The sequence below is a fragment of the Sarcophilus harrisii genome, chromosome 6 (genome assembly GCF_902635505.1).
Source record: "Sarcophilus harrisii chromosome 6, mSarHar1.11, whole genome shotgun sequence".
In the NCBI taxonomy this organism is placed as follows: Eukaryota; Metazoa; Chordata; class Mammalia; order Dasyuromorphia; family Dasyuridae; genus Sarcophilus; species Sarcophilus harrisii.
In genome coordinates this window covers 148,063,183-148,087,748 of record NC_045431.1, presented here as the reverse complement: position 1 = coordinate 148,087,748, position 24,566 = coordinate 148,063,183, and the positions used below count along the sequence as shown (strand labels likewise).

At 34.8% G+C, this 24,566-nt stretch overlaps 1 protein-coding gene across 4 annotated transcripts in view; it reads left to right on the top strand.

Moving 5' to 3' along the window:
- The window catches only part of SLC39A8 (solute carrier family 39 member 8), a 68,362-nt gene that overhangs the window by 15,362 nt on the left and 28,434 nt on the right, over nt 1-24,566 (top strand). For all 4 annotated transcript variants that reach the window (XM_031943492.1, XM_003772936.4, XM_031943491.1 and 1 more), the window contains 3 exons: nt 5,370-5,532; nt 12,983-13,152; nt 24,218-24,340. In XM_031943492.1, coding sequence (XP_031799352.1) covers nt 5,370-5,532; nt 12,983-13,152; nt 24,218-24,340 — 456 coding nt within the window. The remainder of the gene's footprint in view (nt 1-5,369; nt 5,533-12,982; nt 13,153-24,217; nt 24,341-24,566) is intronic.

Genomic DNA, 24,566 nt, shown 5'->3' with positions numbered 1-24,566 from the left:
AAATCTTATGCCAAAATAAACAAGTTCACAATTTTAGCACGTACTAGTTAATAGTAATTATCTCATACTATTTCAGAATCAGAATTCCAATTTTAAATTTTAAAATCCCAGGGAGGGCATTTTTTTTTTCTTCTTGCAATTTTGCAGTAAGCCTCAAGTTCTTGCTTTTAGTCATGTAAATTAGTTATGTAAATTAGGCCTACTTAAAAATATAGTAGATTAACTCAAGTTAGCAGATTGAAAGTGCCAAACAATTTAATGATTAGTTTCAAAAACCCCAGAATCTGTCAAAATGTTTTAATAGTTCTGTAACTTTACTCTTTCTACAGACCCAAATTGGCCAGTTCTAGATCCATAGAAAGGTCAGTTCTTTTCTTTTTGATGTGACAGTTAAAAACTTCTCCCATCTCAGAATTAGTCTTTCCTCTTTCTAGCTAAAAGCTATTTTCATAAATCCAAAACAAGTGCTTTTAAATCCCAAATATCTAGATCTTTTCCTTTGTAATTTGACTGACTGAGAGAAACACAGAAGACAAACCCAGTTTCATACACACACAAACACATCTTGGTGCTTTTCTATATCAATCTAGCCCCTATTCTCGGCCCCAGCTTGGAGTGGAAGCTAGGAGGAGTGTTCTGGAGCCAAAACTTTAGGAGCTGACCTGTTCCTTTGTATTTACACGCAGCCCTCAAGAGAAGAATAATTCCTTGGAATGAGCAGGGCATCTGCCCAAATAAAACAATGGTATTTAATCCCTATACATTTTGGTACTTCATCCCAATTTGGTCTAAAGATCTATCTTTTTGGGAAACTAGATAAGTTTAGAGCTGGCTACCTTTCTTTTCCAAGGTTCACAGTATCTTGCTCAGAAGACTCACCTGATTTTACCAAAGAAAAATCAAAGGAAAATAGAAGCCTTTTATGGATGTAAACTGCCTAAATTCTCCTAATCCCAATCCCAGTTACTCAAGTAGCTCACCAATTTTTGGTAATGGGAAAGTCCTCTTAAAATCTTACCACTTAGAGGGTCTCCTTCCTTCCCCAGTTGTGCATAATTTACTTGACTAATTTCAAGCTTTTCTCATCTGGTTTAATCTTCTGGGCTGAATTAATCCTCTATTTTTGCTAGTCTACTTCTGTTTTTACTTTCTCTGAGTGTCTCTCTTTGGAAGTTCATCTGATTGCTTAGAGTGGGAATTCCTCAGCTGAGTTCAAGTCCAAGGAGAACTCTCTGGAGGGCACCTGCCCAAGGATTCGGTACAGAGAGACCCATCATGTACAGGAAATATCCCAGAATGAGCCCCCAAACTGTGTGGGACAGTAGTGACCACAAAAACAATCAGAGATTTAGAGTAAGAAAAGCAAAAAAGGGTTTATTATGATCTCCTTAGAAAGGGCAACTCCTAACCCACAAGGTGTCACTTAGAGTGCAAAGAACATACTGTAAAACACAAAATTAAACAGAATAGAAGTTCCCTCCCTTTCATCTTTTTTCCCATTGTCTAGGGGAGTCCAGGCTTTTTTACTCTAAACATGGAAATCTATCCCAGAAACAAAAGAATAAATTGACTTTATTTAAGTGGAAATGCAGGGGAATGTTTATTCAAGGCAGTTGAATACCTGCAGCTTTTTAGCTAAAGCTTAGCTTGTTATTGCAGAGTCTCAAGTCATAATTAGGGCATAGGTCAAAGCCACACCTTTATGAGGGAGTCTTCACTCAGTTTATCCCATACAGCCATCAACATCACTGTTTGACGTCATCATCATTGCTAAGATTTATAGTGCTTATATAAGCATTTTACAATTACAATGTACAATTTTACAAAGAATTTTACAATTATTAGTCATTTGATTCAGAAGGTCTCAGGATTCTTTAATAACAGACATTAATTAAGCAGTATTTCTGCTAAATGCTGGTGATATAAAGGCAAAAATTAAAGTCTTTGTCCTCAGGGGGGTTATACTCCATTCAGGAAACAACATAGAAATAAGTATATATAAAATATGTATGAATGGGAACTATCTCTTCACCTCATTGCTGATCCTGGAGCTTGAGATTTACAATTTAAATAATTCCTTGATGAAGCCAATTCCAGCTTTCTAAAGTATCAGCCCACAATTTCATAATAAAGTTTAGCCAAGTGAAGATTTTTTGGTTCTTCTGTGAAATGCTTGAGTACTCCTTAATAACAGTATTTGGGTATTTTAAAAATATGATCCTTGGATTCTTAAACTATTTATGTCAAAGGAATATGCTTATTCCTCAGGACCATGATTATATATATATATATATATATATATGTATATATATCTATATCTATATCTATATGTAATGTTCTCTGTTTCGGTTTTCCTGGAGGGTCTCTGGAGGTAGCCTTCTTTTCAGTTCAGTAATCACCAGAAGAGCAGCCAGGTGTTAAAGTTCAAATCCTTTATTATCTCCTTCCTGGGGCTGGGCAGTTTTCTGGAGCTCCTTTCAGACCCGCCTTGGTCTCAGTGGTGTAAGTGCTGGAGGCCAGGTCAGCCACCAGGAGCCTGACTGAAGGTGAAATGAATTTGTCTCCTTGGCTCTGAGAGCTTCTAGTGCGCTTGCCCTCTGTGGCTCTCAGTCCCTGCTTATATGCTCCACACTGAATATAAACCAATCATTAGATCACTAGGAAACCATTATTTGTTGTAAGATCAAATCAATCACACTGAACTTAGAGAACCATGCCAAACTAGATAACCACTCTCTCATCAATTCTACCTAGTTAACACCTTGTGAGAATATATATATAAAATATTATATATTATTATATAACATATATTATTATTTTTATTATATTCTATTTTTATTATATATATATATATGATGTTATATATATCAGAAAGTTTACTAGATTATTTAATTAGTAAAAATATAGAAAAGAGAATTTATTGACTAAGCTATCACTTATCCAAATGCTACAACACAGTGTTTATGTTAATCAAAGAAGTATTAGTTACACACATTATTTTCATCATCACTTAATGCTGTTGCATAAGGCACTATACTGTAAGATTATAGATAGAGAGATGAAAAAGGCCTTGGAGGTCATTTAGTACAACTTGCTTCTTTAACTTGCCCTAGTACCTCCAACTTGTCACATACATACACATTTTTACACACATGTACATCTTTTATAAAAGAGCTTTCTTAGTCCTGGACTAGGATGGGTTGATTTAGGTCCCTCCCCTGATAGGTTAGGTTAATAATTGCCATTTAACAATTAAGTAAAGGAGATTTTAAAAATCTTTGCAGTGATTATGGATTTAGCACTTAGTTTACCAGGGCCCTAACTACCATTTGGGAAGATTTTAAAAATATTCTTAAGAGGCCAAAAAAAACCAAAAAAACCAAAAAAAAAACCCCCACATTATCATAGCTTGAGGCAACTGTAAGCCTAGTCAGAAAGTTTAGTCTCTCCAGGCTAATCAAATCTTGGGCACACCTTCCTTGTCTTGGAAAGAAAACAATTAGTCTAACTCAGTGGTTATCGAACTTTTGTTTTCAGTATCTTTATCCTATTAAAAATTATTGAAGATTTCTCCAAAGCATTTTATCTGGATTATATTGATAGACATTTACCATATTGGAAATAAAAAATACTTTTGAATTTGTAGACCCTCTAAAAAGGTTTCAGAGATCCCCAGGACCATACTTTGAGAACCACTGGACTCATATGGAAAAGAGGAAAAGACTGGTAGATTTTGATTCTATCACAGGGAGAGACTTATAAGTATATACATAATTCCAACAGAGTAGATAGAAGATACCCTAGGGGGTGGGGGAATAGCAACTACAGGAACTAGAAAAAACTTCAAAATGGCTTTTGAGTTAAATCTTGAGAGAATGAAATATAAAGAGGTGTAGGGTGAATATATGCTGACATGGGTATAGCTGGAACAAAGGCACAAAGATGATAGATGTAGTAAGCAATGTGAAAAAAAATGGCAAAGCCAGTGTTACCTGGAGGTAATACATAGAGGCTAGAAAGATGAGGCAGGATCAGATTTTGAAGAATGCTAAATGAATCAAAAATATTATATTTGATTGTAGAGGCAACAGGGAGTACTTTGTTTTTATTAAGAAGGGATATGATAACTATTGAACCTGGTCAAGTTACTTTTGAATTGGAGGGAAGAGACTAGAGGTTGGGAGATCAATTAGGGTGGTGATGTGGGCTTGAGCCAGGGTGTTCAAAGGTCTTTCTGAGAACTTGTAGAGATAAAGGAAAAGAACCTTGGGGTATATTCATAATTCGGAGCAGGATCTCAGAGAGATCACTTTAGCAAAGAAGACTTAGGACAGGACAGGCAGGTAGGATGAAGACCAAAGGAAAAGTTTCCTCAAAACCTCCAGAGGAGAGAATATCCCAGGAGGAGGTTATTGACAGTGTTCAAGGTTGTAAAAAGATCAAGAAGGTGGAGAACATGGAAAACATCAGTCAAATAGGAGGATTTCAAAGAAGCCAAAATGCCAAAGAGACAGAGAAGGAGAGATGTTAATTAAAAGGAGAAAAAAAGAGAAATTACATTGTTCCTTTCCTTAAGGAGTTTATAGTCTTGCAATTGAAAAGAGATTTTTTTTTTAACTGTAGGGTACTCACAGGAAGTTTGCTACAAAAACAAATTCTCACATAAAATAGTAAATAATGACAGCACTTTAAAGTTCACAAAGTTTGCAGAAAACTGAGGCATACAGAAATTAAATGATTCAAATTTGAACCCATATCTTTCAGACTTTAGGTCCAGTGACTTAGCCACTGAGCTATCTGGCTGAAAAGAGACTAAGTATATGGAATTTCTTTTAGGTCTATTGCTTGAATTTCCCTGGGCCACTGGTATCTTTTAAAGCAGGGTTTTTAAAACCTTATATGGGTTGGATTGCTTTTTAAATATTTAGACAACTATTTCAATTTAACTGGCTTCCTTTGTAATTTTATGTATTTTACTTTATTCGTTTAAAAATATTATTCTCAGAAGGGGTCCAGAAGCTTCACCAGACTGTAAAAAGGCATGAGACAAAAACGTTTAACTCTTGCTTTAGAATTATCCTGACTTCTCCTGACCCCCATCCCTCTTTTTTTGAATGCAAATTTTCATTTTACTAAATGTCACAGACAGACTTAATTCACTATGCATTTGTAGATTTTTGTCAATTTCTTGTTTTTAGAGAATCCTAGGTAACTCATTAGCTTTAGAGCAATCTAGACTTAAATAGAGGAATTTTATAGAGAGAGCTTTTAGAGTGCCTTGGGATGAATTTTTCCCCCTTGTCTTTTCACAATAGTTCCTTTTCTGTAGTTTTGTATTATTGATGTCATTTCTTTCTTTCTTTTTGCAGTGTTTGTCTGCTGAAGAGATCTTTTCCATTCATGGGCTTTCCAAGGATCTGAAGATCACCAGTTCTAACTTTTCAGTAATATGTCCAGCAGTCTTACAGCAGCTGATGTTTCATCCTTGTAATCACCATCCAAAGCACAAATCCAAACCATCGCCTTCAGAAAGTATGTAACTTATTCTCCTGAGTAATGAGGCTATCAGAAATATTGTGGCTAAAGTTTGTTTCCGGCTTTGTCTCCTAATTCATCTGTTTAATTGCTATTAAAAACTACTCATAAATGTGAATTACCAGGCCTTGGTTAATGGCATATTTAACTATTTTATAGATGACTCTTAACTTGTTAACGATCAAAGTAATACTTCATTTCAGAAACTGGGTAAAGTTGAATTCCTGTGTTTAAGCAGCACTGATTCTTATGGTTTGTCTAGAACTAGGATAGATATTAATTTTTTTCACAATTTATCAATTGATTGACTTTTTCCTATCAGAATTTCAGATTTAGGACCATTTCTTTTCAATTGAACACACCTGGGAGAGGATTCTGGAAAGATGGAGAAGTAGATCATAAAATGTTTGATTCCCCAAATTTTCTTCACAGGAAAAGACAAAACTTTGCCTCTGAGGAGATGTAGAGCAATAGAAATAAACAAAAGTCAGGGTAAAGCAGTTTTTCTCCTATGGCAACTTTAGAAAAGTCCAGGAAAAACCTGACCTCCTGGGGCAGAGGTTCTGCTTGAGTGAAGTATAAGATACTTCCAGGCCAACTTTGCCCAAATCAACAAAAAATGAGCTGTGGGGGCTGCTGGCTTTGGGAAGCAGCCTCAGCTTTAGAAACTTTCATCTCACTGACTATCTGGGGTCTGAAGGCTGAAAAAATAATTATGTAAATATTAGAATTGGGCAAGTGGAAGCTAATGACTCATGAGACATTAAGAAATAATAAAATAGTAGAAGATTGAAGGACTTTCTAAGTAGAAGGATGCCAAGCATACCTAAGCTGACCAAACCCATTGTAGGCTGAAGCTGCAGGGGAGAAGGAGCTTGCTCACACCTGGAGAGTGTAGTAGCAAAGGAGCAGGGATCCTGCTGACTGAAGGAATTTGCAGGACTTGTTTCATTTGTTTCATTTCCAGGGAAGAGAGAACAACTATAATTTGCTTCCATCAGAGGGAAAAATGGGAGTAAGATCATATGCAGGACAGCTTGACTAGGGGCTCTCTCATGATGGCTTAGGAGTAGAGGGGAAGCCCAAAGTTAGGTCTTGGGACAAGAAATGCCTAAGGTTTAGGAGATTATTCCCCATACCTGGGGACTAGAATTTGATCACACTAATAGCTTTTAAAAATAAAATAAAACCGAAAAAATTGAGAAAGCAAAAAAGAAAGAACCCAATCATAGATCACTTTTATGGGGATAGAGAAGATCTGGGTTCATAGAGGAAGGTAATGGAGCTAAAAAAAACCACTCCTTTTTTGAATGAGAAATGTCAAATGGTCCCAAGCACAAAACTGTTCTTTAAAGAACTTAAAAATGACTTTAAAAATCAAATAAGTGAAATGGAGGAAAAATTAGGAAAAAAGAGCAATCCAAGAAAATTTTGGAGAGTCAACCAATTGGAAATAGAGAATCAAAAACATCAGAAAGAAAAATAATTCCTTGAAAACTGGAACTGGGCAAAGGGAAGCTAATAATGTTTTAAAACACCAAGAAATAATAAAACAAAATTAAAAGAATGAAAAAATAGATGAGAATGTGAAACATCTCTTCAGAAAAACAATTCACTTGGAGAACAGATTGAGAAGAAATTATATAAGAATAGTTAGACTTCCTGAAAATTATGATTGAGAAAAGAATTCTAAATATAATATTACAAGAAATTATCAAGGGAAATTGCCTTGATGGTCTAGAACAAGAAGGTAAAGCAGAAATAGGAAAAAAAAATCCACCAATCACCACTTGAAAGAGATCCCAGGTGGAAAACTTGCAGGGATATCATAACTAAGTTTTAAAGCTGCCAGGGTAAGGTGAAAATATTGGAAGCAACAGTGTAAATATCATGGAACTACAGTAAGGATTACACAAGACTTAGCAGCTGCTTTGTCAAAGGATATATATATGTCACAAATACATGAAAGTGCCTTAAATGTCTTTTTTGTCATTCAGGAATATACTGAACTTTGCTAGATAAGTTACCTTTGATAAAAATTTTGTGACAAAAATAGCAGAGTTTAAGGGGAAATTTGGCATATAACATCCAGGAAAAATATAAACATTAAAGAAAAATTAAGGAATACAATAAGGTTAAATCATTTACTTCTTAGGTATGAAAATATTATCAACTATGGGGCAACTAGGTGCCACAGTGGATAGAGCACTAGCCCTGAAGTCAGGAGGACCTGAGTTCAAATTTGGTTTCAGACACTTAACACTTCCTAGTTATGTGATCTTCAGCAAGTCACTTAACCCCAATTGCCTCAGCAAAGACACAACAACAACAAAAAAGAAAATATTATCAATTCTTTTATTACTTGGGTAGTTTGAAAGAAAGGCTTGGACAAGCTGAGTGTTTTGGGGTGATTCTAAATAATTAAAACTGCATAGGGAAAAATAAAAAGAATCAGTTAACTCATACAGATGAGACAAAAAGGGTAAGATTGATACAGAAGAAGTTAGGAGGGGGAAGGACAGGTAATGTTGAAACCTTATTTTCATATGAATAGATTAAAGAGGGAATAACATATATATATATATATATTTATATTTATATATTTAGAGAGAGAAAAAGAGAAAGAGAGAGAGAGAGAGAGAGAGAGAGAGAGAGAGAGAGAGAGAGAGAGAGAGAAGTCTTCTAAGTTAAGAAAGAAATAAGAAGGTAAAAGACCCTAGCTTCTGGGATAAGACCTCACTATTTGAAAAAATTGCTGGGAAAATTGGAAATTAGTGTGGCAGGAACTAGGCATTGACTTATATCTAACACCATATACCAAGATAAGGTCAAAATGGGTTCATGATTTAGACATAAAGAGTGATACTATAAGCAAATTAGGAAAGCAAGAACTAGTTTGGCAATCAGAGTGATAGTATAAGCAAATTAGAAAAACAAAAGAGAATCTACCTCTCAGATCTGTGGAGAAGGAAGAAATCTGTGGTCAAAAAGGAACTAGAGAACATTATGGAATATAAAGTAAATCATTTTGGTTATATTAAATTAAAAATTTTATAAACAGAACAAATGCAGACAAGATTAATCTGAAGGAAAACTGGGAAAAAATTTTTACATCCAAAGGTTCTGATAAAGGCCTTATTTCTAAAATATATAGAGAACTGACTAAAATTTATAAGAATACAAGCCATTCTACAATTGATAATTGATCAAAGGATATGAACAGACAATTTTTAGATGAAGAATTAATACCATTTCTAGTCATATGAAAAAATGCTCTAAATTACTGTGGATCAGAGAAATGCAAATCAAAACAACTCTGAGATACCACTATATACCTCTCAGATTGGCTAATATAACAGTAAAAGATAATGAATGTTGAAGGGAATGTGGGAAAACTGTGACACTAATACATCGTAGGTGGAGTTATGAACTGATCCAACCATTATGGAGAGAAATATGGAACTATGTCCAAAGGGGTATCAAATTGTATTTCTTTTGATCCAGTAGTGTCTCTATTGGGCCAGTATACTGAAGTTAACACAAAAAAGGAAAAAGGATGCTTATGTACAAACACTTCAAAAAATGTTTACTTACAAAAACCTGTGGGATGGGTAAGAAGAGCATTATTATTTTAGTTAAAGAGACTTGACCTTAGAGAGGCCAATAAAAATAGTTGGCATTTATTTATATAATGCTTTACTATTTATAAATTATTAATTTCTCTGGCACAAATATAATATTTCATTTAACAAACTGAGGCTCAGACAGTTTCAGTTACTTGCCTATAGCTGGTAAATCAAAGTTTCAGAATTAGAGTAGCATGCAGATTTAGGGTGGCTCTTAAGTGAATGAGAAATTTAAGATAGAATGGGAGATAACAGTATCTCGGGGATTCAGCCTTCCTGCTCCCTCCCCTTCCACAGGGCAGTATGTTGTAGGTGGTAATCTAGATGGGCAGGGGGATGTGTCCTCCATCTATATGCCCAGAGTTATTGAGTACCTAGGTTTATGTAGGGTCTTCTATGCCAGCTCTCATGTCATGGGTGGGGTGATGAAGTCAGGGAGCATGGATCAGTAGCAAAAATGGTAGAGATCTCTAAAAATTAACCAGAAAGATCCAATTAGGATGAGAAGGTGGAATTAAAGTTATACTGTCAGCAAGCTTGCTGAAGAATTTTAGCAGTCAGTTCTAACTAGAACTGGGTATAGTTTAAATTTTCATTGTTCCAGAGTTGGTTAACAGGAGACAGTCTTAGAAGAATGGGGCCATAGATGGCTCTGGTTTTTGGGAGATCTCACTGGCCCTCTGTTCCCACATTTACCTGAAATTAGATCATCATCCAGCCTTTGCTTGAAGAAACTTGTTGAGGGAGACCTTACTTCCCAGTCAGCTGTAATCATTATCAACACTTATTGTGTGCAATATGTCAATAAGTACATATTTATGATGAAGATCTAATGGAAATTATTCTTTGATGAATTAATGTGAGGTGAATGAAATCAACTTGTGGATTTGGAGAATGATATATTTAAATGGTATCCTAAGTAAAGTGTCATTTATTCACAGTGTTTTGAACTATGTCTATCAATTTCTTTTTCACACAGGTAAACTGAAATTTGAATATATTTCCAGGATGTAAAGGCACATATTACTTTAAAATATTTTGTCTAAAAAGTGTTTTCTATTAGGCATCTAGTAACTTATTCATATTTCATATTCTCTAATTCATAAATCAGAAAATCATGAAGTTTAATTCTTCCTAAGTATTACTCTTTTCTTTGAGCTGCCTCTCTCTCTCTCTCTCTCTCTCTCTCTCTCTCTCTCTCTCTCTCTCTTTTTGCTGACTGTCTTTTTAGTAATTTATCTTTTTACTTTTTCCCCTTAAAGCAAACTATAATATTTTACATTATCAGATTTAGTCAAGCCAAGATAAAACATTAAATATAAATTCTCCATTTTATTTTAAAATAATAATCTGTTTCTTTATCCCCTGTGTTCAGGCAGTGAGGGCCCTGGGTAATAGACTAATTGCTTTTACCTAATCATGTGCCAATTATTAGATGTACTTCAGGAACATACATGATTATCATTGTATTTAAGACCTTATTGACAATAATCACAGCTGTGACTAAGCTCTTTGCAGAGTTGTTTTGTTGCCCAATTGTTTTTCAGTTAAGTGTGACTCTTTATGATTCCACTTCTAGTTTTCTTCCCATTTCCATCTCAAGCTCATTTTACAGATGAGGAAATTGAGGCAAATAGGGTTAAGTGACTTTCTTAGGGACACATAACCCAAACACATAAGTATTTGAGGTCAAATTTGAACTCTAATAATCTTCCTGCCTGCAGATCCAGTGCTTTATCCACTGTGCCAGCTAGTTGCCCCTTCTGTAAACATACTAATTTACAAAATGAGAAATTTATAAAATTCTTTGCAAAACTTAGGCTTTATGCATCATCATCATTATTATTACTATATAATTGTGGCATATATCTAGGCAGCTAGGTGGTGCAGTGGATTGAGCTGCAGACTTGGAATCAAGAAGACCTGAATTCAAATTCAGTCCCAGCCATTTATTAGCAGTGTGTCCACAAGCAAGTCATTCCAGCTTTGCCCAGAGTTTCCTCTTTTGCAAAGAAAGGATAATAATAGTACTTAGTTTGAAGGGCTATTGTGCTGCTCAAATGAGATAACATGAAAAGCACTTTGCAAACCTTAAAGTGTTATATAAATGCTATTACTATTTACTACTACTTTTTATTATTTCCTCCTCCTTCTCCTCCTACCCTCCTCCTTTGCCTTCTCCTCCTCCTCCTTCTCCTCTTTCTCCTTTTTCCCTCCTCCTCCTCTTTCTCCTTTCCTCCTTCTCCTCCTTTTCCTCCTCCTCTTCTTCCTCCACTTACTTTTCTTCCTCCTTCTCTTCCTTTTCTTCCTCATCTTTCTCCTCTTCTTTCTTCTCCTCCTCCTTTATTTCCTCCTCCTCCTCTTCCTACTACAACCACCCACTTTTGTTCTTTAAAAAAATAACACCTTAGCCATCTTCCTGCCATCCATCCATTCTCTATGATAAAATTCATAGGAATCTCAGAGGTGATCTAGCCCAGATTTCTTATTTAATGGATGAGGAAGCTGAAGTCAAAAGAGCCTTAAATATTTTGCTATGGTCATACATTGCAATCTTAAATGTTAGTTGATCTTGTTATACCTTTTGTGATGATCATATCAGCAATACCAGTATTCCCAGACTACTTGATTTTATGTAAATTCACTAACACTGAGGAAAGAGGTTTTTTTTTTTCTTTGGGGGTGGTGGTGGTGGTGAATAACTTCTGGTGTCCTTTGCTTTTTACCATCTTTATCTAAAAAATAAGATTACCTTAATCTTTATTCCCCCTTCTTTCTCTCTTCCCAGCCTTGCATAGGGCATTTTTAGTGAGAAAACTCTTGTTATTAATAGTGAGTAAATTCCATCTACTAAAGTAGGTAATAAGTATTTGCTTTGAAGTTTACAGATTTAGAAAGCTGCCTGGATGACTTAGAAATAAATGCTTTATCCACAGTCATACAGCCAGTATGACTCAAAAGCAAGGCTGAAATCCAGATTTCCTTGATTCTTAATTCACTATAACACATCATATTTCATGATCTGAACTTAGGGGTTTTCATGATCTGAACATAATGATTTTTTAATAGGCCTAGAAAGTTTAGAGATTTAGAGTTGGAAAGGAATTTAAATGTCTTCATTTTGCAGATGAGTAAACTCAGGGGTAGAGAACTGAAGTGACTTGCCCTAAATCATGCAGTTATTTGGTATGTAAGGCAAGATTTTGAAATTGGTTCTTTCTAACTCATAGTTCTATGTTTTATTCCCTGGTCCATCCAGCTGCCCAGCTAAGCAAATGTAAATCACTGTTATCTTAGATGCCCAAAGTCACATGGGTCATGGAAATAAGAAATAGAGCAGAAATTCACTATATTATTACAAAAGGTCCTTCCAGTTTTAATCTTCTATGATTCTTAATGATAGAGGGCCATTTTCACTGAAGTTAATCATGTATTTGCAACTGTGCATGAACTAGTCTGGTGTGGGCAGAGTTAGTCTTGCAGCTAGGAAACTTGGATCCAAATTCAGTCATTGCCACATACTAGCTGTATGTATATTCCCGGATCAATCACCAAATTTCTCTATGCTCTAGGATGTTCTCTTCTAAGAGTATAAATTAAAGAGAAAGTACCCAGCTGCAATGAAAGAAAAGTTTTCTTCCCTGAGATTTCCTTTTAGTCGATATCACAAGACTAGGCCCTATCTCTAATTATGTAATAAAACTTATAATATAATTTTATTGCTTTAAAGAAATTTATAGTTAAGTATTTATTTTGACTTAGAATTTGAAGTATATTTTTTATCAGACTCATCCGTTATCTTTGATGGTTCTCATTCACAGTCTGGGGATATGGATTTCTTTCGGTGACTATCATTAACCTGGCATCTCTCCTGGGACTGGTTTTAACTCCATTGCTAAAGAAGCCATATTTCCCCAAGATTTTGACTTATTTTGTGGGACTGGCCATCGGGACTCTCTTTTCAAATGCAATCTTCCAGCTTATTCCAGAGGTAAGGTGTTTGGCTATTTGATTAGGTGGTTATTAATAATATACAGTGCCCAGAAAATATACAGTTTCCCCCTTAAAACATTCTGAGCTTCTTCAGTTATGATGATCCTCACAGCATTTTTTGAATTGGGTGGATTGTTTCTGAGGGAAAACTGAATTCCTAGCAGGGTTGTAGGCTAAACCCTAAGCTACAGAGGATATCTGTGTTGCAACAAAATTACCATTCTGGAAGTTCTGGCCCCTGGTTTATGCTCAAACAACTTCTGTGCACTATTGAGGAGCTCAAAGATTTTTACTGTTTTGCCTTTTGGCATGTAAACATTTTCAATACAGTATTACCATTTTCTTTTAAGAGTAGACAGTGTCATATTTACTCAGAAAAGACAAAAAAATATTCATCTGTTATTTACTTTTTCTCAAGAAGTCCAAGGCATAGCAGATCAGCAGTTAGGAACATTTCTTTCAATCAAGGGCTACTGAGCCACAGACAAAATTCTTTTGAAGGCCATACAAAATAAAGCTGTTGTTACTTTTTTTTTTCTTGAAGAGAAAATATTCCATTTAACTGCTCTTAAAATTAAAAATAGTAAACATATAATTACTTAGCAAATAAATAAATAGTTCATTTCTACCTAAACTCTGACTAGTGAAGGAAAATAAAATGGTATTGGAAGAGAGAGAGAAAGATGAATTTGAAAAATCCTGAAAGGGACAGAGAAAGACAGAGGGATAGAGAAGGTATCCCTTTACATTGAGACATACATAAAGAAATCTATATGCAGATAAAGAGGGTGATAAATAGTAGAGAATGAAAAAGGCTTTCTTGAAATTACATTTTTCATCTTGTAGTCTTTTAGGAAATGATTTAGGAAATTTTTTTAAAAGCCATGCTAAATTTTCACAACCATAGGCCCAAATGGGGATATTACTTTTTTTGAAATAATAAGATTTAGTTTAAAAAAACATTTAGGGAACTTGTTCCAGTCCCTCATTCTATGGATGAGGGAATTGAGGCCTAGAAAGGTGAAATATCTTATAACCAAAGTCACAGAGCTAGTAAGTTAGCCAAACTTGGAATCCAGTTTTCTTATTCCTTTCAGTATGTTAATCAGCTTCCTGAGCCAGAGAAAATTGTCAAGAGCCAGAAATGTCTTGAAGACCAGAGAGGTTGTATCTCTTAATAGTGAGTTATATTATTGTATTGCTACTTTAAATTGAGCAATATGTAAAATGGCTACAAAGAAAACAGAACCTTTATTTATATAGTAATTACCATATATACATGTCACATCGAAGACCAAAGTTTTTCTGAAACAGGAAAGGGTAATTAGCAAATTTATTGATTACATCCTACTTATGTGTGCTTACTGGGGACAGTTTTAGTTAAAACATTTGATTTTAATGATTTTACCATAGCTTCATAAGCACGTACTGTCACTTGAATTTCTGTTTCTGCTTTTATCAGTGTAGACCTAGATTGATTTGGCAATTCCATGTTTTGACATCTAAAAATCAAAAAAAGGGGATATTTATTGGACTAATCAATGGTCAGTAAGAGCTTAAATAGAATAACATGGGTAATTATATAATTTATTAATTATATAATTTAAAGTAGTAGAATATATAATTGGCATTTGACAAATGCATATGATGTACACGAGTACAATATATCTATGTCTATATCTATCTATCTATATATGGGAGGCAATGTTGTTTAGAGATAGAGAACTGGACTTGTACAATAGAAGCTGATTTGAGTCTTATCTCTGATGTATAGTGGCTGTATGACCCTGGGTAAATGTCTTAAATCCATCACTGTCCTTCAAGGACTCTAGGCTTCAGAAAAGGTGCTGATCTGCATCCATAGAGGGAGTTTCCTTTATAAGTGGAATCAGGGGTTCAATCCTAATTCCTATAATACAGCTGAATAAAATGCATAATTAGACCCTTGTATCATGAATTTATTCTTTCTGGTTAGTAGTTGAACTATGTGCTCATGTTTGCTATGTATCTGTAACATTCTATGCCTTTGGATAAAGTCCTCCTGCATGGTGTCATTGAGTCATAGGGGTCTCCCTGGGCTCTCAAGCTCTATGCCCTTTGAGTACAATTTTGGCAGCACTTCTCATGTTGGGAAGGCTTCCAATACATGGTAGTGACAGATTCTCTGACGTCTGTCTTCCACAAAGTGAACAGAATTTCATTACTAGCAAGTTGGAGGTTGCAACCTGTGAAACTTCTAAAACATGGGTTCTTCACTCTTGTGTGTGTCCTGGATTCCTTGAGTTAAAGTCTGGTCAAGTCCTTGGACCCTTGCCAAAATGCATAAACTAAAATACATACGATGGTAAAGGAAACTGATTATACTTATCAAATTATTGAAAAAAGTAAAGTTAATGAGTCCCAAATTAAGGAGTCTTTTTCTAAAACCTTAACAAGCTATGGTTTGTATCAATTAATGGAATACCCAGATCAGTGAAATCACAAATCTCTTGAAAATTCTTTGTATATTGATTGTTTCTTGCTCATCTTGTTAAATCATTGAAACCCATAATCATATAAGGAGATCAAGTGATGATGTGTTCTTAATATTCTATTTGGTGATAATGATTTTTAGGGGAGCATCTTTCTCTTTGAATTATCTTGATAATCTAACATTAAATGTTTTCAAAATTATATTAGCTTGTTATTGATTTCTTCCCAGTGTGTTTGTGCTATTCCAGATGCTTTTCCTAGAATTATCTTCTGCCTTTATTATCTTCTGCCTAGAATTATCTACTGCCTTTCCCAATATGTCCTCTTTTTATCACCTAATCTATCCCTTTTTTGTATCCCCTTTCCCTCCTACATTCCTACAGGATTAGATAGATTTCTATACCCATATAGTGTGAATGGTGTTTCCTCTTTGAGACAGTTCTGAAAAGAGTAAGTCTCACTCAATTCCCTTCTCTTCCCCTACACTGTAAAAGCTTTTTCTTGCCTCTTTTTATGGTAGATAATTTACACCATTCTACTTCTCCCTTTCCCTTTCTGCTAGTACATTTCTTTCTCACTTCTTAATTTATATTTTTTAAAAGATATTATTCCTTAATATTTAAGTCACACCTGTTTCCTCTATCTAGATATACTACTAACTACCATAATAATGAGAAAATTCGAATGAGTTGCAAGTATCATCCCTCCATGTAGGAATGTAAACAGATAAATTTTATTAAATCTCTTATAGCCCATTCCCGATTACCTCCTTATGCTTCTTTTGAATTCTATATTTGAAAATCAGATTTTCTATTTAGCTCTAATCCTTTCATCATGAATGCTTGAAAATCCTCTATTTCCTGAATGGAAATTTCCATTCCCTGAATGTGCACCTTTTCCCCTGAAGAAATATACTCAGCTTTGCTGGGTAGGTGATTCTTGTTTGTAATCCTAGCTCCATTACTCTTTGTAATATCATATTTCAAACTCTCTGATAATTTACTGAAGAAGCTGCTAAAGCTTATATTATTCTGACTGTGGTACCATTATACTTGAATTGTTTCTTTCTGGATGCTAGCAATATTTTCTTCTTGATCTGGGAGTTCCAGAATTTGGCTGTAATATTCCTGGAAGTTTTCATGTTGGAATCTCTTTTCAGGAGGTGGTTAGTGGATTCTTTCAATTTCTATTTTACCCTCCAGTTCTCGAATATCAAGACAGTTTTCCTTGATAATTTCTTGAAACATGATGCCTAGGCTCTTTTTTGGATCATGACTTTCAGAATAGATCAGTAATTTTTAAATTATCTTGTCTGGATTTATTTTTGGGATCAGTTGTTTTTCTAATGAAATATTTTACAATTTTTAATTTTTTTCATTGTTAAGGGATTTTGTTTTATTGTATTTTGATTTCTCATAAACTCACTAGTTTTCATTTACTTACTTCCAGTTTTTAAGGAATTATTTTCCTCAGTGAGCTTTTGTACTTCCTTTCCCATTTGGCCAATTTTGTTTTAAGGCATTCTCCTCATTAGCTTTTTGTATTTCTTTTTGCACCACTCTCAATTCTCTTCCTAATTTTTCCTCTATCTCTCTTACTTGATTTTCTTTTTTTTTTTAAATTTGATTTTAAAATCCCTTTTGAGCTCTTCCATAGCTTATTTTTCTTGGAGGCTTTGGATGCAGGAGCTTTGACTTTTTTATCTTCTTGTGAGTGTGTGTTTTTATCCCCTTTATCACCATAGTAATTTTCTATGGTCAGAAACCTTTTTGTTGTCTGATCATTTTCTTGGCCTATTACTTGCCTTTTAATTCTTAATTAAAGTAGGGCTCAGTTTCCAGGGTAGAGGGTACACTGTCCAAAGCTTCAGGGGATTCTATGCAGCTGTTTTCAGAGATACTTTTAGGGACCTGATTTTAAGCACTTTTTCCTGCCCTGAAATTGTTAGGAATGTCCTTGCCCCACTGTAGCAACAAAGTCCTTCCTCAGTGTTAATGAAGAGACCTCTTGTGAGCTGAGGCCTCAGAAAACTATCACCACCACCATTGTCCATGCTCACTCTTAGTTTACTGGTTTCCCAAGGCCCTCTCACTCTACTGATAAATCTTTTCTGCTGATCTTCCCAATTGCCTTTGGTATCTCTGAGCTGAGAAAACAAGAACCCACCAGTGCTACTGTTGATTCAGAGCTCCTTCTTTGCTGGTGTTGGGGCCAGGGCTGCACTGGCATGGCCTGCACTAGGATTGTGTGCTGGGCTCCCACTCTGGTGCCACAGACCTTTTTTGCTATTCCTGTTTTGTGTCTCTGGGCTGAGAGGTTTGGAAGCCACCAGTACTGCCACTGATTCAGAGGTCCCTGGACCTTTTCTTCACTTAAAGGCCTGAGATTAGGGATTGGGCTGGGGCTACACTGGCATGGCACCAGGATTCCACGCTGGACTCTCACCCTGATATCACAGATCTTTTCTGCTGACCTAAGTTTTCTTTGGTGGAAAATGTTCTACTCTGTCTTTTTGGGTGTTCTGAAGCTCTGAAATTTGTTTAGAGTCATTATTTAAAGAAATTTGGAACAGTTTGGGGGAGAAATTGGGTGAGTTCCTTCATTTATTCCATCTTCTCAGCTCCACTGTTGTTATCTCCCCTACTAGATTGTAGATTCCTTGAGCGCAGGGCCCCTTTTACTTTTCTTTGTATCCTTAGTGCTTAAGCATTTAATAAAAGTTTATAAAGTGATTGATAATTAAATAGCGTTTCTTTGTACTTCAATCATGACTTTAGTGTATGAAGAGGTCCAAAAGTTTCACCAAATTATACAAAAATGTCTATGACAATTTGAACAATGCTGCTCACATGTTTTTAAAATTGTTTCAGCTTCATAATGACCCAATAAAGTAAGTAGAGAAGTCAGATGTGTTTTACTGGTGAGAAAACTGAGGCCTATATATGCTTCTTGTCATGATAGACCACTGACCCTTGGGTCCGTTGGAAGGATCTGAATTCAAATCCAGCCTTAGACACTTAGAAGCAGTGTGACCTTGGCCATATCACCTAACCTTGTTGCCTCCAAAAAAGGAAAAAGGAATGGAAAAAGCTGCCCTGGCTCTTGATTTCAAGTTTCTTTTGGAAACAAAGTTCTATTTAAACCACCACAACATCATCAGCAACAGTACTGCTGTGTGTCACTGAGGTATCACATACAACAGTCTCTATAGATTTAAAAATATATATATTGCAACAGAGTTCGCTGAAAGAAGATAGGGTATGTGGGAGAAAGCTACAGAATATATCCAATGAGGAATGTCAGAGAATGGAACTAAAATATGCCATTGAAGAAATGATATGAAGCGAAGGTAGGACAAGACATGGCAGCTGGACAGAATTTTTCCTCTCTCCTTCCCTTCCTTCCTTCCTCTTCCTTCCTGGAACCTTGCCAATGTCAGGAGAAAAAGAGAAAGGCCTTCAGTTCCCTCTTGGTAGAAGTGTGGTCTCCTCTTGATAATCTGGTTCGTTTGAAGTGCCAGTGGCTAACTAGAAGGGAGTCATGTTGGATCTGATGAGATCATAATTCCATTTGAGTTATGAGAATGCTGGCTCTTAACTCAAAGCTGTTCACATAAGAGCTATTTACAGTTTAGGAGATTCTAAATAATGATTTCTGTGTTGTTTTTATGTTGATTTTCCTTTTTTTTTTCCTTTTTCCTTTTTTGCAGGTAGGTGAATATATCTCTGTTCATCATAGGATGTTTTATGTTTTTTGGTATTAGCTGTTTTTTTTTTCTTCTTATATCAACTCTAATTTTTCTGTTCTTTAGCCTCCTCTTGCCTCTTTAAATTTCTCTCTTCCTTATCTTTCACTCCAAGTCCTGAGTTTTCTCTTTTCCTTCTTCCCTCTTGGCTTATGAGCACAAATACTTCACTGTTTAAAGTTTAATAGCATGACTTTGGTAATAATACTCATAATATGTCCATTCCTTTTAAAGGAAATATCCAGAGCATAGTAAATTACTTTTCCATTTGTCTTATGAAATGAGGTTTGTTGACTAGTCATAGCCAGGTAGTCTTCCTAACTTTGTCTTTCACTAGTATATTACTCTTTTTGTTATCTGTGGTCTTGTTGGTTGAGTTAATTTTGACTTACTCTTGAATATGCCACAGTGATTATCACTTTAAAAAATGATTTTCTATTTAATATTTTTTAGCATTTTATTTTCCCCCAGTTACATGTAAGAACAATTTTTAACATTCATTTTTTAAAATTATAGCTTTTTATTTACAAAACATATGCATGGGTAATTTTTCATCAATGACCCTTGCAAAACCTTCTGTTTCAACTTTTACCCTCCTTCCCCTCACCCCCTCACCTAGATGACAGGTAGTCCAATATGTGTTAAAGATGTTAAAGTATATGTTAAATCCAATATATGTATACATGTTTATATAATTATCTTGCTGCACAAGAAAAATTGGCTCTAGAAAGAAAGAAAAAACCCAAGAAGGAAAACAAAAATGCAAGCAAACAAATAACAGAAAGAGTGGAAATACTATGTTGTAGTCCATACTCATTTCCCATAGTTTTCTCCCTGGGTATAGCTGACTCTCTTTATTACTAAACAATTGGACCTAGTTTATTGAAGAGAGTCACATCCATCAGAGTTGATCATCATATAATGATCTTCTAGTTCTGCTCATTTCACTTAGCATCAATTCATGTAAGTCTCTTCAAGTCTCTCTGAAGTCATTCTGTTGGTCATTTCTTACCGAACAATGATATTCTATAACATTCATATACCAGTTTATTCAACCATTCTCCAATTGATGGACATCCATTCAGTTTCCAGTTTCTTGCCACTACAAAAAGGGCTGCCACAAACATTTTTGCACATGTGGGTCCCTTTCCGTTTTTTTAAGGATCTCTTTGGTATATAAGCCCAGTAGAAACATTTCTGGGTCAAAGGGTATGCACAGTTTGATAACTTTTTGAGCATAGAATAGTCAGTTTTAAAATTGTGAGTTCAAATTCTTCCTTCCTCCCTCCTCATGCCCTCCCTACATTGAAAAGGCAAATAATTCAATATACATGTGTAGTTATACAAAACATTTCCATAATACTTATATTGTGAAAGAAATATAGACCCCCACCCCCCAAAAAACCCTCAAGGAAAATAAAGAAAGTTTAAAAAAGTATGCTTTAATTAGTATTCAGACATCAGTTATTTCTCTGGGGATGAATAGTATTTTTCCCAAGTTCTTCATTTGTCATGGATCATTTTATTATTGAGAATGGCTAAGTAGTTAACAGGTGATCATCTTACAACATGGCTATTACTTTGTACACAGTACATTTCATTTCTTATTGGCTCATGTAAGTTTTCCCAGGTTTTTCTGAAAGTATCCTGGTTATCATTTTTTATAGCAAAATATTATCACATAACATAATTTGTTCAGCCATTTCCTAATTGAGGGTCATTCCCTCAATTTCCAGTTTTTTGCCCCCAGAAAAAAGTTGCTACAAATATTTTTGTATATATAAGTCCATTTCCTTTTTTTTTTTTTTTCTTTACCTCTTTTGAAATATATACTTAGTAGTAGTATTGCTAGGTCAAAGGATATGCACGGTTTGATAGTACTTTGGAAAAAGGTCTAAATTGCTCTACAGAATGGCTGAATCAATTCACAGCTCCACCAACACTCCATTAATATTTCATTTTCCCCAATCTCCTTCACCATTTGTCATTTTCTTTTTCTGTCTTATTAGCCAATCTAATAGCTATGGGTTAGTGCCCTCAGGATTGTTTTAATTTGCATTTCTCTAAACAATACTGAGTTAGAACATTTTTTTCATATGACTGTAGAGAGTTTTGTTTTGATTACTTCATCTCAAAACTGTTCATATCTTTTGATCACTTATCAATTGGGGAATGGTTCTTATTTTTAATAAATTTGACTTAGTTCTCTATGTGTTTGAGAAGTGAAATCTTTATCGGAAAAACTTCAATTTTTTTTTCATGTTTACATTTGCTAATTGTGTTTCTCTCCATCCTATCCCTTCTCCCCTCCATTAATTAAATTTTCTCTGTCCTTTCACCCAGTCCTTCCTTAAAAATGTTTTTTCTTCTGACTATCCCCTCTTCTAGCCTGCCTTCCCCTTTATCATCTCTAATCTCTTACCTTATTATTTTCCCATCTTATTTTTCTCTACATTAAGATAGATTTTTATACCCAATTAATTTGTATATTATTCTCTCTTTGAGCCAAATACTGATGGGACTAAGATTCACTCACTTCCTTTTACCTCCCTCCTCTTCCCCTCTGCTGTGAAAGCTTTTTCTTGCCTCTTTTCTACCTCTTCCTTTTTCCTAGTACTTTCTTCTCTCACTCCTTAATTTTACTTTTTTTTTTTTTTTAGAGATTATTCCTTTCTATTCAACTCACACCTTTATCCTCTGTCTATATATAATCATTTTAACTGCCATAATAACAAGATAGTGCTTACAGATTTTAAATATCTTTCCATGTAGGAATGAAAACAGTTTAATCCTTTTAAGTCCCTTATAATTTTCATTTCTTGTTTATCTTTTTATACTTCTCTTGAATCATATATTTGAAAGTCAAATTTTCTATTCAGTTCTGATCTTTTAATCAACAATGCTTGAAAGTCCTCTATTCATTGAATGCCTATTTTTTTCCCCTGAAGGATTATACTAAGTTTTGCTGGGTAGGTGATTCTTGTTGGGAATCTTAGCTCCTTTGCCCTCTAGTATATCATATTACAAACTTTCTGGTTCTTTAATATAGAAGCTGTTAAATATGATGTTATTATATTATTATTATAAATATGATATTATATGATGTTATTCCGACTTCAGGATCTTTGAATTGTTTCTTTCTGCAATATTTTCTCCTTGACCTTAGAGTTCTGGAATTTGGTTTTAATTTTGGGATCTCTTTCAGGAGGTGATTGGTGGATTCTTTCAATTTCTATTTTACCTTCTGGTTTCAGAATATCAAGGCAGCTTTACTTCATAATTTCTTAAAAGGTGCTGTTTAGGAGCTTCCCCTCCCCCCCTTGTTTGATCATGGCTTTGAGGTAGTCCAACAATCTATTGTCACTCTTGGATCTATTTTCTAGGTCAGCTGGTTTTTTCCAATGATATATTTCACATTGTCTTCTACTTTTTCATTCTTTTGTTTTTGTTTTTATTCTTTCTTGATTTCTCATCAATTCATTGGCTTCTATTTGCTCAATTCTAATTTTTAAGGAATTATTTTCTTCTGTCATCTTTTGTACTGTCTTTTCCATTTGGCTAATCCTGCTTTTTAAGGAATTTTTCTCTTCAATGAATTTTTGAGCCTTCCTTTTTCATTTGACCAGTTCTGCATTCTTCTTATTGGTTTTTTGTACCTTTTTGGCTGCATTTCTTTAGTCTTTATTTGTGACTTCTTTACCAAGCCAATATTATTAACTTGTTTTTCATGATTTTCTGGCATCACTCTCATTTCTCTTCTCAGTTTTTCTTCTTCCTTTTTTATTTGATTTTCACAATCCTTTTTGAGCTGTTTCATGGCCTGAGACCAATTCATATATTTTTTGATAGGCTTTGGAATTAGGAGTTTTGACTTTGTTTTGTTCTTCTGAGTGTATATTTTGAACTTCCTTATCACCAGAGTAACTTACTGTGGTCAGAATTTTTTTTTTCTGCCGTTTTCTCATTTTCTCAGCCTATTATTTGACTTTCAGCTCTTTGTAGGACTATGCTTCCAAGGTGGAGCTTCATTGTCTCAAGTTTCAGAGGTTTTGTGCACCTGTTTTCAGAGAAACTTCTAAGAAGTTGAAAGTTTTCAGTTCTTCTCCTTGTCTGTATTCTAAATTGCAAGTATTTTTTTTTTTTCTGACTTGGAACTGCAAGGAGGGAACCTGTTCCATTATGGCTGCAATCTCTGGTGTGTTAGTACTCCTTGACACCCAGGACTGCCACCTAGTCTATGACATGTATACTAGTAGAGGCTAAGCAACAGAATTCTGCCTCAGTGCTAACAAAGACATTCCTGTAATTGCCTTCTGAACAGTTGTTTGACCCCCTTACCATGTGTGGTCTGAGAGCTCAGGAAGCAGCTGTTGCCCTGCTGCTTCACTGACTTTCAAGTAGCTCCAGGTTTGCTAAGGCTGGAGTTGTACTAGAGCTACTTATGCTGGACTGCGCTCACTCTCACCTGGTGTAACGGACCTTTCCTGCTAATCCTGCAAGTTATTTTGGGCTGGAACATTGTTTCATTCCTTCTTTTTGTGGGTTTTGTCGTTCTAGAATTTGTTTAAAGACATTTGGAGGGGATTTGGGGAGAACACAGGAAATTCCCTATCTTTACTCTACCATCTTGCCTCCTAATTATCACTTTTTTGTTTTTTTGCATATGTTTACATGTATATTTGAAAGATAGATCCATAAAAGTGTGTGTTTGGGGAAAATTGGTCTTGCAATTTTGGTACTAATTGATGTCATAGTAAATATGGTAGTTGGTTATTTGCTTGTGATTAATTGGGTTAACTTATATCATTATTTGGGTTCATTTAAATTCTTCTTGTTCTACTCTTAGGCATTTGGTTTTGATCCCAAAGTTGATAACTACATTGAAAAAGCAGCTGCTGTGTTTGGTGGATTCTATATTCTCTTCTTTGTTGAACGAGTACTTAAGATGCTATTGAAGACTTATGGGCAGGTATAATGCTTTTTTTTGAAAAAGGTTTTTTTTTTTTCCCTCTTTTGATGTCTTGCTAGGCACAAATGATTTGATGTAAGCAAATGAATATATAGTTGCTATTAATAGAATTAAAATGGTGATAGGAATCAAAATATTAATTAGCATGATAAAAGTTACCATTTATTTAGTGCAAAGATAATCAAACATTGAATAAAATAGCTAAGTTTGTAATTCATTCTATGTC